Source organism: Oncorhynchus masou, chromosome 15 (genome assembly GCF_036934945.1).
Source record: "Oncorhynchus masou masou isolate Uvic2021 chromosome 15, UVic_Omas_1.1, whole genome shotgun sequence".
In the NCBI taxonomy this organism is placed as follows: Eukaryota; Metazoa; Chordata; class Actinopteri; order Salmoniformes; family Salmonidae; genus Oncorhynchus; species Oncorhynchus masou.
This window is the reverse complement of record NC_088226.1, coordinates 47,331,344-47,349,773: the sequence shown is the minus strand read 5'-3', so window position 1 is coordinate 47,349,773 and position 18,430 is coordinate 47,331,344. Positions and strand designations below refer to the sequence as shown.

At 43.6% G+C, this 18,430-nt stretch overlaps 1 protein-coding gene across 7 annotated transcripts in view; it reads left to right on the top strand.

Annotated features, from left to right (window-relative positions):
• Positions 1-18,430, top strand: part of LOC135556344 (disabled homolog 1-like) — an 85,342-nt gene that overhangs the window by 27,093 nt on the left and 39,819 nt on the right. For 5 of the 7 annotated variants that reach the window (XM_064989478.1, XM_064989481.1, XM_064989479.1 and 2 more), the window contains exons 1-2: positions 56-190; positions 4,047-4,333. In XM_064989478.1, coding sequence (XP_064845550.1) covers positions 4,267-4,333 — 67 coding nt within the window. In that variant the 5' untranslated portion in view covers positions 56-190; positions 4,047-4,266. Of the gene's footprint in view, positions 1-55; positions 191-4,046; positions 4,334-18,430 lie in introns of those variants that run through there. The other 2 variants (XM_064989480.1, XM_064989475.1) reach the window with 2 other exon arrangements.

Below are 18,430 nucleotides of genomic sequence, written 5' to 3'. Positions count from 1 at the left end.
CTCTCCTCGAATGACCTTTAACCTCCTGTCTCAGCATTCCTTCTCTCCTCTCTTTCTCTCCTTTTCTTTTCATATCTGTGCTCGGTACAGCAGTGTAGCAGTCGTGTGGTATTCTGCAGTATTCAGAAGTATTTAACAGTATTCTACAGTCGTCTGGATTCTGGTGTTCTCAGGACAGGTGTTACAGCTGGTAGGTAATAACTAAACGTGTCGCTGTGAGATTGTTGGGATTAAAAGGACAAAACACACACCATGACAAGGGAGACAACACAAATCTGCATAAAGAGAGACCTAAGACAACAACACAACATGGCAGCAACACATAACAACGTTGCATGGTGGCAACAACATGGTAGCATCACAACATGGCAGCAGCAGAACATGGTGGCAGCACAAAACATGGTACAAACATTATTGGGCACAGACAACAGCACAAAGGGGAAGAAGGTAGAGACAACAATACATCACGTAAAGCAGTAAGAGTGTCCATGATTGAGTCTTTGAATGAGTTTCCAGTTTGAGTGTTTGTTGCAGCTTGTTCCAGTCGAAAAAACGAGCGACCCAGGGATGTGTGTGCTTTGGGGACCTTTAACAGAATGTGACTGGCAGAACGGATGTTGTATGTGGAGGAGGAGGGATGCAGTTGGTATCTCAGATACGGGGGAGTGAGGCCTAAAAGGGTTTTTATAAATTAGCAGCAACCAGTGGGTCTTGCGACGGGTATACAGAGATGACCAGTTTACAGAGGAGTATAGAGTGCAGTGATGTGTCCTATAAGGAGCATTGGTGGGAAATCTGATGGCCGAATGGTAAAGATCACCCGAATGGTACAACAACCACCCGAGCCACTGCCTGTTCACCCCGCTATCATCCAGAAGGCGAGGTCAGTACAGGTGCATCAAAGCTGGGACCAAGAGACTGAAAAACAGCTTCTATCTCAAGGCCATCAGACTGTTAAACAGCCATCACTAACATTGAGTGGCTGCTGCCAACATATTGACTCAAATCTCTAGCCACTTTAATAATGTAAAATTGGATGTAATAAATGTATCACTAGTCACTTTAAACAATGGCACTTTATATAATGTTTACATAGCCTCATCTCATATGTAAATACTGTACTCTGTACCATCTACTACATGTTGCCTATGCCGTTCAGCCATCACTCATCCATATATTTATATGTACATATTCTCATTCCTTTACACTTGTGTGTTTAAGGTAGTTGTTGTGAAATTGTTAGATTACTTGTTAGATATTACTGCACGGTCGGAACTAGAAGCACAAGCATTTCACTACACTCGCATTAACATTTGCTAACCATGTGTATGTTACCAACCAATTTGATTTGACCATCTAGCCGCTCGAGAGCACCCTTACCTGCCAATCTATAAATTACGTCTCAATAATCTAGCGTGGGTAGGAGAGGTGAGAGGAGAAGAATGAGAGATATGAAGTTTATTATTCAGAGAGAGCTGAGTGGCTGAATGAGTGTCGCTGCTAATCTCACCCTAAGCATGATGGACAGAACACAATGAGAGAGAGAGAGAAACAGATGAAGAGAGAGAGAGGGAAGTAGAGAAAGAGAGGGAGGTAGAGAGAGAGAGAGGTAGAGAGAGGGAAGTAGAGAAAGAGAGGGAGGTAGAGAGAGAGAGAGAGAGGTAGAGAGAAAGAGGGAAGTAGAGAAAGAGGGAGGGAGATAGACGTTTACATTTACCTAACAGACAAGTGACAGTGCAGGGATTGGCCTTGCTGTACTCCCTCCCTCTCTGCCAGTGTGTCTGTGTAGAAGCAGATGATTTCTGGGCATTAAGCTCCTCTTGGCAGCGCCCGGTTTATGGACACACATACACACACACACACACACACACACACACACACACACACACACACACACACACACACACACACACACACACACACACACACACACACACACACACACACACACACACACACACACACACACACACACATAGGCAGACACACACACACTACTGTTGGCTGTGGCCCACTTACGGGCATCCAATTTACCGCTTGTTTCCTCCTCCTCTCCTCCGGCCGTCCTCTCTTCTCGTTCTTCAGAGGCACTAAGCCATGTTCATGTCCATTTCTCAGCTCAGACCAGACCAGGTTCGGACAGCTGATTCCTACAGTCGAACAGAACAGTGTTTCTCAACCTTTCTATACCAGGGACCTGTATGGATCTTCCAACTTCATGGTTTACATTTAAAACAGAACTGTCCAAATGAGCTAACCATCGAAGGGATTGGTCTACAACATCCCAGGGTCGTTGAGAAACATCGCAGTATTCCAGGTTGTTGTTGTTATGTTTCTTAATTGTGTGATATGTTAACGTTGAGCCACTGTTATAGGACAACATGCTGAATGTCTTCCTCCTCTCTCTTTGAAATCTGTCTTTCTCCCTCAAGGTATCTTACCCTAGATTAGAAATATCTCTGACTTTCCCCAGAGAAATCCACCAGATGCCAAGCACATATGCACGTACGCAAGCACGCAGGGTGGCTCGCGCACACACACACACACACTCATACACACATTGGGGTGGTGCAGCACTCACAGCGGGGTGGTGCAACACTTACAAACATATGGCAACATTATAAGACAGATAAACAGCTGAATAGTCTGGTACAAATGAAGAATAATCCACTAGAAATAAAGGATATCTAGCTGAGGCTACTTTCACGCCCTGAAAGAGAGAGTTAGTAGACAGAAAAGGCAGATTGAGAACGAGGGAGGGGGGCTGGTTTGGAGCTGAGGTTGCATTAGTGTCCTTTCTCCACTCCCCCTCTCTCGCTCTATCGCTCTCTCTCTATCTCTCTCTCTCTCCCTCCATTTTGCAGCAGAGTGACCATAATAGCAGCAATTGGAGTGACTCATTCAGTACAGTACAACTCCAGCATGTTTTACTCTGATAAAGAGTATTGTCAGTGTGAGTGTGAGTGTGTTTGTGTGTGTGAGTTCTGTTGGTTGGAATGCAGAGGGTTACCAAGGTAACATCATCCACTGAACCCCCTTTCATCCCCAAAAGAGGAAAACCTGAAACCTGTAGCTGATATTGAACATGTTTTATTAGCAAGTCTTCAAAAACCTAATTCTAAGTCTAGCTAAGGTGTTTTCTGGTGGTAGAATCAGTATGAAATTTGAAATGTGCAAAAACAAACTGTGCCACTAGTGTCTGCTTGCTGGCTAAACCAGTCTCAAATCAATCCATAATGAAACGAAAGGCATGCACGCTAATGACGCCAGTTCACACACTCACTGCTGAATACCCCCTCTAGCTAGCTAGCTAGTGCAGTGAAGTTCTAGCTAATGCACAAATTAGTTTTCATGATATCTCTTCTGCCATGATTAGTGCGATGAGATCTACAGCACAGTTGACTGCTCTCTGCAACGTTATCGTTATCGCGTTGGCCAAATGTTACAAAGTAGCGAGGCAGAGTGCCAGCCGTCAGATACATGCTGATTTCTGAAGAACAGTCCCATAACGTTGGTGCCTTATAACTTCATCAACAAAATGTCAAACTAGCTACCGTGTAGCCATTCAAACAAGCTTGGACTAGGCTGCTAGCTTGAGCATGGTTTACCGTAGTAGCCAGTGCGTCATAGCCACCGAGAGCCGAGTCATTTTCAGAATTAGGAACTAGTGTCAGGTGGATGAGCAGAATCTCTATATTTTTTAGATGTGTCACACGTCTTTCAAGACAGATCGATTGAGGGACGAGCATCACGTAGACAATGGGGCTTCGCCATTATGGGCAACTATCAACTCACAGGAGACAGACGGGCACTGGATGGCACAAGGGGCATGTGGGGCATTAGTTGGAATGAGGACGGTAGAGGAAGGAAGGAGAGGGGAGGGAGGAAGAAGGGATGCCTAATCTCCCTGTCTCCTCCAAAGTCTCCTTCAGACAGGATAGTATCAATGTGTGGAAAAAGGTTGAATAAATGTACCAACCATCTCTCTCTCCCTTCCTTTCCCTCTCTCCCTCTCATCCCCATTCTCTCTCTCTCTCTGTTCCCAGCTCTCTGTAAGTGTGTGTGGGATGTCGTGTCAGGGCTAAAGCCCTTCCCTCTCCCATGAGCCTGTGTGCCCACACACACACACGGCGCCCCCACACACACACACGGCGCCCCCACAAACACACAGACACACGGCGCTGACGTTGTGAAGTGGACCCTCGGAAACAGACCGGAGCAGAACCGGATCAAACCAGCCTGTGGGCCGGGGGGTGGAACCTGAGGATGTCAACAGAGGCGGAACTACAGCCAGCTGTCAGGCCCAGTGTCAGGAGAGACTCCAGGAGGAAAGGTAATAAAGGCTTCGTAATGCGTTCATAATGCCTTTATAATGCCTTCATGCTGTTAAGTGTTACAGTGCTGTCATTTGATTGTTTAGCTTCAGGTGCAAAGGCAGGTGTTAAGCTGTAGCTAACAGGTATGTCGGTACAAGTATGTGTGTTCATCTCTCTCAGCGCCAGCCAGGTGGCACGGGCCTGAACACCTGGAGAGGTCCGCACCCATGTTCCCTAACCCCCAGACCCTGCCCAACAGTCACACAATGATTCACTAAACAGCGGGCACTCTGTTACTGACACAATGGCTTGAAACTTTACGCACACACACACACACACACACACACACACACACACACACACACACACACACACACACACACACACACACACACACACACACACACACACACACACACACACACACACACACACACACACACACACACACACACACACACACACACACACGTGAGGGTGATGAAATACAAATGCAATTATATTTGTTCCAACTGTATTCCACCCAGGGTCGATCAGTCTGCTGTGGACCCTGTAGAAAGCCTGTTAGTGGATCAGTACTCTCCCTGGGAGGATGTGGAAACCTGTTGGGTTTCCCTATTGTCTTTGTGTGTGTGCATGCTTGTGTGTGTTCTCCCATAGGCATGCCCTGCTTTGAAAGCTCCATGAATTCTGAGGTTTCAGACCCAGTCTGTTGCTCCATATAGAAGACTTACCCAGATACACATTATACACACTTATAGGTGCTACGTATAAAATGTCTCATCCATGTGGAAGCTAGGTGAATTGCAACAGTACTTAGGCTGAATATGAACAACTCTCCCTCCTCTCCTGCCTCCCATCTCTTCACAGCACAGCAGAGACTTTGTGGCTGTGGAACCTAGTGGAAACTACTCTCGCTTGAGACTTGTACTTTCAGTTTGGTCCACCAGCTTCAAACAGCTGAAAATCCGTTTTGTTAGTGAAAGATATTTCACATCGATTTACAGTACATTCGGAAGGTATTCAGACCCCTTGAGTTTTTCCACATTTTTTTTACATTACAGTCTTATTCTAAAATGTTCACTAGTCAATCTACACACAATACCCCATAATGGAAAAGGTTTTTAGAAAAAAACGAAATACCTTATTGTCACACCCTGACCATAGTTTATTTGTATGTTTCTATGTTTTGGTTGGTCAGGGTGTGATCTGAGTGGGCATTCTATGTTGGATGTCTTGTTTGTCTATTTCTATGTCTGGCCTGATATGGTTCTCAATCAGAGGCAGGTGTTAGTCATTGTCTCTGATTGGGAACCATATTTAGGTAGCCTGGGTTTCACTGTGTGTTTGTGGGTGATTGTTCCTGTCTCTGTGTTTTGCACCAGATAGGGCTGTTTAGGTTTTCGCACATTTGTTATTTTGTTAGTTTATTCGTGTATAGTCTCTCTATTTAAATCAAATGAATCACAACCACTCTGCATTTTGGTCCACTCTTCCTTCCCACAACGAAAGCCATGACACTTATTTACACAAAAGTATTCAGAACCTTTGCTATGAGAGTCAAAATTGAGCTCAGGTGCATCCTGTTTTCATTGATCATCCTTGAGATGTTTCTACAACTTGATTTGAGTCCACCTGTGGTAAATTCAATTGATTGGACATGATTTGGAAAGGCACACACCTATCTATGTAAGGTCCCACAGTTGACAGTGCATGTCAGGGCAGAAACCAAGCCATGAGGTCGAAGGAATTGTCCGTAGTGCTCCGAGACAGGTTGTGTTCAAGCATAGATCTGGGAAAGGGTACCTAAACAGCATTGAAGTTACCAAGAACACAGTGGCCTCTATCATTCTTAAATGGAAGACATTTAGGAAGAACTAGGAAGAATCACCAAGATTCTTCCTAGAGCTGGACGCCCGGCCAAACTGAACAATTGGGGGAGAAGGGCCTAGGTAAGGGAGGTAACCAAGAACTCGATGGTCACTCTGACAGAGCTCCAGAGTTCCTCTATGGAGATGGGAGAACCTTCCAGAAGGACTACCATCTCTGCAGCACTCCACCAATCAGGCCTTTATGGTAGTGTGGCCAGACGGAAGCCACTCTTCAGTAAAAGGCACATGACCGCCCGGGTTGGAGTTTGCCAAAAGGCACCTAAAGGACTTTCAGACCATGAGAAACAAGATTCTTTGGTCTGATGAAACCAAGATTGAACTCTTCGGTCTGAATGCCAAGCGTCACGTCTGAAGGACACCTGGCACCATCCCTACGGTGAAGCATGGTGGCAGCATCATGCTGTGGGGATGTTTTTCAGCGGCAGGGACTGAGAGACTAGTCAGGATCAAGGGAAAGATGTACAGAACAAAATACATAGAGATTCTTGATGAAAACCTGCTCCAGAGCGCTCAATACCCCAGACTGGGGCGAAGGTTCACCTTCCAACAGGACAACGACCCTAAACACACAGCCAAGACTACGCAGAAGTAGCTTCGGAACAAGTCTCTGAATGTCCTTGAGTGGCCCAGACAGAGCCCAGACTTGAAGCCATCGAACATCTCTGGAGAGACATCGCTTGAGATGATCTGCAGAGAAGACGAGAAACTCCCCAAATACCGGTTTGTCAAGCTTGTAGCGTCATACCCAAGAAGGCTCAAGGCTGTAATCACTGCCAAAGTTGCTTCAACAAAGTACTGAGTAAAGGGTCTGAAAATTTGATATTTCAGTAGTTGTTTTTTATTTGCAAAAATTGATAAAAATCTGTTTTTGCTTTGTCATTATGGGGTATTGTATGTAGATTGATGAGGGAAAAAACTATTTAATCAATTTTAGAATGACGTAAGCAACATAAGAAAATGTGTAAAAAGTCAAGAGGTCTTTCCCGAATGCACTGTAGATTGTACAATGATTCTTTACACTATGAATTGCTTGTTTGGTAACATAAACTGAAATTAGGCAAATGTTATAGAATTTTAGCAACCAGGTAATGGCAGGGCAATTTCTGCTTGTGCGATGATAACCATGCCTCTGAGTGAAGCTTTGACAACAAGAGCCAGAAGGCTGAACAATCTTTATGCAATTTTGTGTGGGCCCAAAACGTTTTAGTTGTTGTTGTTGAAACAAAGAAACATTGTGAAACTATCATTCCGCTATTACTGCAGATATCAGGACATTTTTCTGAAATAACAAAGAAAAAATATGACATATAGCTCCTTTAACCTGCACACCTCTCCTCTATCCTCCACCTGTATCATCAGCTCTCTCTCCTCCTCCATCCCCTTCTTCCCCCTCTGGGCTGGGAGTTAGCATGCTTTTACAATCGCATGCTGTCTCTGCTACATAGAGTGATACAACTGTTACAGTGAATACACACACCAAGGAACACACATACACACATACACACGTACACACACGTACACACGTACACACACGTACACACACACACACACCAAGGAACACACATACACACGTACACACACACACCAAGGAACACACATACACACGTACACACGTACACACACACACACACACACGTACACACGTACACACGTACACACGTACACACGTACATACACACATACACACATACACACGTACACACGCACACACACACACCAAGGAACGCACACACACACACACACACACACACACACACACACACACACACACACACACACACACACACACACACAAGGAACACACATACACACGTACACACACACACACACACACACACACACACACACACACACACACACACACACACACACACACACACACACACACACACACGCTCCAGGTGATAATAAAACAGTGACAGTGGGACGGCCGAGGAGGCTGCTTCCTCATATCAATGAAATGCTTCTCTCTGTCTGCTTCTCCAAGCTCTCATCTGAGGAGTGATACTGAATTAATATTGCTAATGGTTAGACCTCTAAATGACCTCTGTGTCTAAGAGGAGAGAGAGAAGAGAAAGACAGAGCGAGAGAGAGCAAGCGGGAGAAAAGCGCCATACATTTAATTAAAATGTTTTTTTGTGATGTGGGTGTATTCCGGTGTTAGTGTGTTGTCTATGTGACCAACCGATTCTTAAATCCGTCTCTGCTGCGCACCAAAAGACTAGGTTAGACCAATGGACTAAAGTATTTGTGTGTGTGTGCGTGTGTGTGTGTGTGCGTGTGCGTGCGTGCCACGGTTTCCTCCAGACTTTTCATGTGGTTGTTCGACCGCACCAGTTACTAGTCTCCATAGCAACAGTTTCTCCGCAAGTAATTTGCACATGGAAACATCCCATATGTCACACTCATACTCTCTCGCACACACCCTCTCTTGCAGACACACACAGATGGCTACATTGCAAGGACAAGCTCACCATCTCTCTGTTTCTCTTTCATGTGTTTTTTCTCCATCTCTCCTTCTTTCTCTCTGTCCCTCCATCACACAACCCTGCTGGGAGAATGAAGGGAGTAGATTCATGAAGACCTCCCCTACTGACAGACAAGATGAGATAAAGGGAGTAGATTCATGTACACCTCCCCTACTGACAGACAAGATGAGATGAAGGGAGTAGATTAATGTAGACCTCCCCTACTGACAGAAAAAATGAGATGAAGGGAGTAGATTCATGAAGACCTCCCCTACTGACAAATAAGATGAAGGGAGTAGATTAATGTAGACCTCCCCTACTGACAGACAGGATGAGATGAAGGGAGTAGATTCATGTAGACCTCCCCTACTGACAGACAAGACGAGATAAAGGGACTAGATTCATGAAGACCTCCCCTACTGACAGACAAGATGAAATGAAGGGAGTAGATTCATGAAGACCTCCCCTACTGACAGACAAGATTAAGGGAGTAGATTCATGAAGACCTCAACTACTGACAGACAGGATGAGATGAAGGGAGTAGATTCATGAAGACCCCCCCTACTGACAGACAAGATGAGATGAAGGGAGTAGATTCACGAAGACCTCCCCTACTGACAGACAAGATGAGATGAAGGGAGTAGATTCATGTAGACCTCCCCTACTGACAGACAAGATGAGATGAAGGGAGTAGATTCATGAAGTCCTCCCCTACTGACAGACGAGATGAGATGAAGGGAGTAGATTCATGAAGACCTCCCCTACTGACAGGTAAGATGAGATGAAGGGAGTAGATTAATGAAGACCTCCCCTACTGACAGACAAGATGAGATGAAGGGAGTAGATTCATGTAGACCTCCCCTACTGACAGAAAAAATGAGATGAAGGGAGTAGATTCATGAAGACCTCCCCTACTGACAGATAAGATGAAGGGAGTAGATTAATGTAGACCTCCCCTACTGACAGACGGGATGAGATGAAGGGAGTAGATTCACGAAGACAGACAAGATGAGAGGGAGGAGTAACTTCAAGTGTTTCTATATTTCGGGAAAGATGGGAGGATGAAACAGACATTTGTTTTAACAGATGTCCTGTCTTCATAAATACCATGTTTTTGTTTGTTTCGGTTTAGAACAGTATAAAAGCTCATTTGGTACCTGTGTAGCTGGATAGTTTGGGAACGAGACACGGACTGAGGGAGGGAAAGAGGAAGAGGGATCAGTGAAAGAGACTCAATATTGACAGGGTCAGTCAGACAGATAGACAATTGAAACAGCAGGTTCGGTCTCCCTCTCTATTCTCAGACTGAACTCCCCTTCTGGCCTGAGAAGGTTTTTGCTTCACAAGGTGACCTTGTCATAGTGGTGGCAATGGTGTATTTTTCGGGAGTTGGGGGGGGGGTAATGTGGACGGTTCTGTCCCTGAGGATTTACCACTCTAATTTGTTCCTTGTTTTCTGTCAGAGTGGATGGCTGCAGGCTACACACACACACACACACACACACACACACACACACACACACACACACACACACACACACACACACACACACACACACACACACACACACACACACACACACACACACACACACACACACACACACACACCTCAGGTCCCAAGTGCTCGCCCCTGTCATCCGGGTCAAAGAGGTGATGAAGAGCTGTGAGGAAGAGAGGTGGGGAGGAGAGAAAGTGGAGGAGGAGAGGACACCTCTCACAGTAACCACAGCCCCCTAGTGGCAGATCTTAGCCCTCTACAGATATGAATATGTATAAACACATACAGGACAATGACCCTGCATGGCCTTGGTCAGCATGGTAATATAATCATTCAACATAGAGTCTTCAGGAAAATCAGAGTACAGTTAGCTTGATGATAAAATCAACCATAAATTAGTTTCTACACACAATCCCAAGAAACATAACTTTAGTGTTGGATGCGGTTGTTGTCCAGTCCCCAGTAAATGAGCTATAGCACTGGGGATCATCCATAAGAGAGTAGCTTCACTCTAGGAACAGCTACAGTAGTGTGACTGGGTTTTAACAACACTGTCAGCCCGCTGAGACACTGTAAAGCCCAGGCAAGGTCATTTTTCCTGCTCCTATTAGACATCTTTGTTGGATTGTGTTGCATTGGGTTGTTCCTTTCATGTCTGCAATCATTCTCTCTCTCTCTCTCTCTCTCTCTCTCTCTCTCTCTCTGTCTGTTAGTGTGACAGATGTAATGGAGGATTATTTCATTAGATGTGTTAGAGGCACAGCAGGTCACAGCCGCAGCGGACATTTAATTACATCACACACACACACACACACACACACACACACACACACACACACACACACACACACACACACACACACACACACACACACACACACACACACACACACACACACACACACACACACACACACACACACACACACACACACACACACACACACACACAGATGAATTCAGCTGTGACAGGAAAGGCTGTGATGGAGCATGATACTAATATAAACCACTCAGCAGGCAAGCTAACCCCGGAGCTATCTATACAAATCTACCTCCTACCTCTCTCTACCTCTCCCTATACCTCTTTCATCCCCCTTACTCTCACTCTCTATCTACCTCTCTTGGCTTTCATGTCGCTCACATGCTGGGATGACTCTGAAGGGAGGGGGGGTTGTCACAAGAATGTGTGTGCATGAGTGTACTTACTTGTGTGTGTGTGTGTGTGTGTGTGAGCTTGTGTGAGCCATGTGTGCATGCCTATATAGTCTACTGGTCTGTAACTATTAGCCACTCATAATGGCCAAAAAAAGATGAATGAAATACTGCTGTGGGCATCAGGTACAGTAGTTTAGAAGTTGATGGCAGCTTCGCTTCAAGTCCTTAGGAAACTGCAGTATTTTGTTTATTTAATGTATTATTTCTTACGTGTTAATGCATACAGCCGGGAAGAACTATTTGATATCAGAGAGACATTAACTTACTAGCACAACCAGCACTACGACCAGGAATATGACTTTCCCGATGCAGATCCTTTGTCTGACCTTAAGCCATTTTGCCACAACTTTGAAAGTATGCTTGGGGTCATTGTCCATTTGGAAGACCCATTTGCGACCAAGCTTTAACTTCCTGACTGAGGTCTTGAAATGTTGCTTCAAAATATCCCCATAATTTTCCTTCCTCATAATAATCTATTTTGTGAAGTGCACCAGACTCTCCTGCAGCAAAGCACCCCCCGCAACATGATGCTGCCACCCCCGTGCTTCACGGTTGGGATGGTGTCTTCGACTTGCAAGCCTCCCCCTTTTTCCTCCAAACATAACGATGGTCATTATGACCAAACAGTTCTATTTTGGTTTCATTAGACCACAGGATATTTCTCCAAAAAGTACCATCTTTGTCCTCATGTGCATTTGCAAACCGTAGTCTGTATTTTTTATGGCGATTTTGGAGCAGTGGCTTCTTCCTTGCTGAGCAGCCTTTCAGATTATGTCCATATAGGACTTGTTTTACTGTGGATATAGATACTTTTGTACCTGTTTCCTACAGCATCTCCACAAGGTCCTTTGCTGTTGTTCTGGGATTGATTTGCACTTTTCTCATCAAAGTACGTTCGTCTCTATGAGAACGCGTCTCCTTCCTGAGCGGTATGATGGCTGCGTGGTCCCATGGTGTTTATACTTGCGTACTATTGTTTGTACAGATGAACGTGGTACCTTCAGGCATTTGGAAATTGCTCCCAAAGATGAACCAGACTTGTGGAGGTCTACAATTTCTTTCTGAGGTCTTGGCTCAGTTATTTTGATTTTCCCATGATGTCAAGCAAAGATGCACTTTGTTTGAAGGTAGGCCTTGAATACGTCCACAGGTACACCTCCAATTGACTCAAATGGTGTCAATTAGCCTATCAGAAGCTTGTAAAGCCACAACTTTATTTTCTGGAATTTTCCAAGCTGTTTAAAGGCACAGTCAATTTAGTGTATGTACATTTTGGACCCACTGGAATTGTGATACAGTGAATTATAAGTGAAATAATCTGTCTGTAAACAATTGTTGGAAAAATTACTTGTGTCATGCACAAAGTAGATGTCCTAAGCGACTTGCCAAAACTATTGTTTGTTAACAAGAAATTTGTGGAGTGGTTGAAAAACAAATTATAATGACTCCAACCTAAGTGTATGTAAACTTCTGACTTCAACTGTATATAATGTATCCTTCACTATCTATTCTTTAGTTTCTATTGCATCTTAGCAGCTCTGTCACTGCTCATCCATATACAGTGGGGCAAAAAAGTATTTAGTCAGCCACCAATTGTGCAAGGTCTCCCACTTAAAAAGATGAGAGAGGCCTGTAATTTTCATCATAGGTACACTTCAACTATGACATACAAAAAAATCCAGAAAATCACATCGTAGGATTTTTAATGAATTGTTTTGCAAATTATGGTGGAAAATAAGTATTTGGTCACCTACAAACAAGTAAGATTTCTGGCTCTCACAGACCTGTAACTTCTTTAAGAGGCTCCTCTGTCCTCCACTCGTTACCTGTATTAATGGCACCTGTTTGAACTGGTTATCAGTATAAAAGACACCTGTCCACAACCTCAAACAGTCACACTCCAAACTCCACTATGGCCAAGACCAAAGAGCTGTCAAAGGACACCAGAAACAAAGTTGTAGACCTGCACCAGGCTGGGAAGACTGAATCTGCAATAGGTAAGCAGCTTGGTTTATAGAAATCAACTGTGGGAGCAATTATTAGGAAATGGAAGACATACAAGACCACTGATAATCTCCCTCGATCTGGGGCTCCATGCAAGATCTCACCCCGTGGGGTCAAAATGATCACAAGAATGGTGAGCAAAAATCCCAGAACCACACGGGGGGACCTAGTGAATGACCTGCAGAGAGCTGGGACCAAAGTTACAAAGCCTACCATCAGTAACACACTACGCCGCCAGGGACTCAAATCCTGCAGATCCAGACGTGTCCCCCTGCTTAAGCCAGTACATGTCCAGGCCCGTCTGAAGTTTGCTAGAGAGCATTTGTATGATCCAGAAGAAGATTGGGAGAATGTCATATGGTCAGATGAAACCAAAATATAACTTTTTGTTAAAAACTCAACTCGTCGTGTTTGGAGGACAAAGAATGCTGAGTTGCATCCAAAGAACACCATACCTACTGTGAAGCATGAGGTGGAAACATCATACTTTGGGGCTGTTTTTCTGCAAAGTGACCAGGACGACTGATCCGTGTAAAGGAAAGAATGAATGGGGCCATGTATCGTGTGATTTTGAGTGAAAACCTCCTTCCATCAGCAAGGGCATTGAAGATGAAATGTGGTTGGGTCTTTCAGCATGACAATGATCCCAAACACACCGCCCGGGCAACAAAGGAGTGGCTTCGTAAGAAGCATTTCAAGGTCATGGAGTGGCCTAGCCAGTCTCCAGATCTCAACCCCATAGAAAATCTTTGGAGGGAGTTGAAAGTCCGTGTTACCCAGCAACAGCCCCAAAACATCACTGCTCTAGAGGAGATCTGCATGGAGGAATGGGCCAAAATACCAGCAACAGTGTGTGAAAACCTTGTAAAGACTTACAGAAAATGTTTTGAGATAAACTTTTGTTATTGACAAAATACTTATTTTCCACCATAATTTGCAAATAAATTCATTAAAAATCCTACAATGTGATTTTCTGGATTTCTTTTCTCATTTTGTCTGTCATAGTGTACCTATGATGTAAATTACAGGCCTCTCTCATCTTTTTAAGTGGGAGAACTTGCACAATTGGTGGCTGACTAAATACTTTTTTGCCCCGCTGTATTTTACACTTATATATTCTCATCCCATTCCTTTACTAGATTGGGTGTATTAGGTTTTGTTGTGGAATTGTTAGATATTACCTGTTAGATACTGCTCCACTGTCGGATCTAGGAGCATAAGCTTTTCGCTGCACTCGCAATAAAATCCGCTAACCATGTGTATGTGACCAATAACATTTGATTTGAATTTATTGGATTTAGGTTCCAGAGTTAGCCCAGAAAATGGATTTATTGGCGGTTTGAATCTCAGGGCTGGAGGGTTTCTGTAATCAGTACCTACTGCCACTGGTCTCTTCAGCAAGGCACTGAAACCCTAAACCCCCCGGTACCCAGTGCTTCCTGCTTGCCTCTCGTATGTGTGTGGTGTTTCATCTCAGAGTGATGGAACTAGATTAAGGTCCTGAGAGAGCTGCGACAGATCAGGCTAAAGTCTCATCCCCTGAGGGTCTCTCTCGTTCTCTCTCACAATTCAATTCAAAAGGGCTTTATTGCCACTGGAAACATACATTGCCAAAGCAAGTGAAATAGATAACGAATAATAGGGAAATAAACAACCATACATAAACAGTAAACATTACACTGCTTTAAAAGAATAGAGGCATTTTGAATGTTATATTGTGGCGATGTACAGTGTTGTACAAATATTGAAGAGTTTAAGTACAAAAGGGAAAATAAATAAATATACATGAGTTTTATTTACAATGCTATTTGCTCTGCCTCATTCAGGGTTTGCAATGCATTCAGACAGCATTCAGACAGTATTCAGACCTTTTCACTTTTTCCACATTTTGTTATGTTACCAGCCTTATTTTAAAATTGATTTTTTTTAAATGTCCCTTATCAATCTACACACTACCCCATAATGACAAAGCAAAAACAGGTTTTTAGAAATTTAGAAATGTATAAAATGCTTTAAACAGAAATGCCTTATTTACATAAGTATTCAGACCCTTTGCTATCAGACTCGAAATTGAGCTCAGGTGCATCCTGTTTCCATTGATCATCCTTGAGATGTTTCAAAAAATTGATTGGAGTTCACCTGTGGTAAATTGAATTGATTGGACATGATTTGGAAAGGCACACACCTGTCTATATAAGGTCCTACAGTTGACAGTGTATGTCAGAGCAAAAACCAAGCCATGAGGTCGAAGGAATGTCCGTAGAGCTCCGAGACAGGATTGTGTCGAGGCATAGATCTGGGGTAGGGTACCAATAAATGTCTGCAGCATTGAAGGTCCCCAAGAACATAGTTGCCTCCATCATTTGCCTCCATCTTAAATGGAAGAACTTTGGAACCACTAAGACTTTCCTAGAGTTGGCAGCTCTTCCAAACTGAGCAATCGGGGGAGAAGGGCCTTGGTCAGGGAGGTGACCAAGAACCTGATGGTCACTCTGATAGAGCTCTAGAGTTCCTCTGTCAAGATGGGAGAACTTTCCAGAATAACAACCATCTTTGCAGCACTCCACCAATCAGGCCTTTATGGTAGTGTGGCCAGACGGAAGCCACTCTTCAGTAAAAGGCACATGACCGCCCGGTTGGAGTTTGCCAAAAGGCACCTAAAGGACTCTGACCATGAGAAACAAGATTATTTGGTCTGATGAAACCAAGATTGGAATCTTTGCGGTCTGAATTCCAAGCGTCACGTCTGAAGGACACCTGGCACTATCCCTACGGTGAAGCATGGTGGCAGCATCATGCTGTGGGGATGTTTTTCAGCGGCAGGGACTGAGAGACTAGTCAGGATCAAGGGAAAGATGTACAGAACAAAATACATAGAGATTCTTGATGAAAACCTGCTCCAGAGCGCTCAATACCCCAGACTGGGGCGAAGGTTCACCTTCCAACAGGACAACGACCCTAAACACACAGCCAAGGCTACGCAGAAGTAGCTTCGGAACAAGTCTCTGAATGTCCTTGAGTGGCCCAGACAGAGCCCGGACTTGAAGCCATCGAACATCTCTGGAGAGACATCGCTTGAGATGATCTGCAGAGAAGATGGGAGAAACTCCCCAAATACCGGTTTGTCAAGCTTGTAGCGTCATACCCAAGAAGACTCGAGGCTGTAATCACTGCCAAAGTTGCTTCAACAAAGTACTGAGTAAAGTGTCTGAATATTTGATATTTCAGTAGTTGTTTTTTATTTGCAGAAATTGATAAAAATCTGTTTTTGCTTTGTCATTATGGGGTATTGTATGTAGATTGATGAGGGAAAAAACTATTTAATCAATTTTAGAATGACGTAAGCAACATAAGAAAATGTGTAAAAAGTCAAGAGGTCTTTCCCGAATGCACTGTAGATTGTACAATGATTCTTTACACTATGAATTGCTTGTTTGGTAACATAAACTGAAATTAGGCAAATGTTATAGAATTTTAGCGTCATATCCAAGAAGACTCGTGGCTGTAATCGCTGCTAAAAGGTGCTTCAACAAAGTACTGAGTATAGGGTCTGAATACTTATGTAAATGTGATATTTCAGTTGTTGTTTTTTATTTGCAAAAATTGATGAAAAGCTGTTTTTGCTTTGTCATTATGGGGTATTGTATGTAGATTGATGAGGGAATTAAAAAAAAAATCTATTTTAGAATAACGTAAGCAACATAAGAAAATGTGTAAAAAGTCAAGAGGTCTTGAATAGCGTCATACCAAAGAAGACTTGAAAGTTGCTGCCAAAGGTGCTTCAACAATGTACTGAGTAAAGGGTCTGAATACTTATGTGAATGTGATATTTCAGTGTTTTTAATACATTTAAAAGCATTTCTAAAAACCTTGCTTTGTTTTGTCGTTATGGGGTATTGTGTTTAGATTGATGAGGGAAAAAAACTTTTGAATCAATTTTAGAATAAGGCTGTAACGTAACAAAATGTGGAAAAAGTCAAGGGGTCTGAATACTTTCCCAATGCACTGTATGTCCCATATTGATATTGTCCACCCGGTGGCCATTCTATTTAACGACATCTAACTTGCGATTTTTCTTTGGCGCTGAAAAGGGAACCAGGAATGAATTTAGTTAAGAGTCCTTGTTGAGAACGGTTGCTGTACTGCTAGTTATCTCCTACAATCCTTGTAAAAGCATTTGAAAGTATTGCTTTTTCACTTTCATCAATCAATAAAACACTGGAGGTTTTTGGAATCCTGACAATGATTCAGTTTCTTTTTAAATGGTTTGGCTGGCTGTAAAATTACAGTTACACACACCATAAGGAAGACCATATAGTGTTTGTTCACTGGTTGCCATTTTCGTTTGTCAACAGGTTGCAAATCTTGCTGCTGTGATGGTAACTGTGGTATTCACCTATTAAATATGGGAGTTGATCAAAATTGGATTAGTTTTAGAATTCTTTGTGGGTCTGTGTAATCTGAGGGAAATACAGTTGAAGTCGGAAGTTTACATACACTTAGGTTGGAGTCATTAAAACTTGTTTTTCAACCACTCCACAAATTTCTTAGAAGTAGTTTTGGCAAGTCGCTTAGGACACATATGTCAGAGTCAAGGCCCGCGGGCCACATCCGGCCCGCGAGAAGGTTTTTTACGGCCCCTGGGATGATCTTGATTTATTATTAGAACCGGCCCGCAGACCGCAGCAAGCCGGCAGCCCGCAGATCTTTTACACGCACCAATACTACATTTCCCACAATGCAACGGTGACGCACCGAGCAGTAGGCTGCTTCATTTCAATATTTATTGGCACAGCAGTCGTCAGCATCACAGTAAAATTAACTTTCAGATACCCATCAAAAATGGCAAAACGGAAGGTGGACACTGAGAACCGGGGGTTTCAAACAAGGTGGGAGTCGGAGTATATGTTCACGGAGGTAGCTGGAAAACCTGTGTGTCTTCTGTGTGGAGAAAGTGTGGCGGTACTGAAAGAGTATAATCTGAGACGACATTATGAAACGAAACACGCGGACAAAAACAAGAATATGGACATG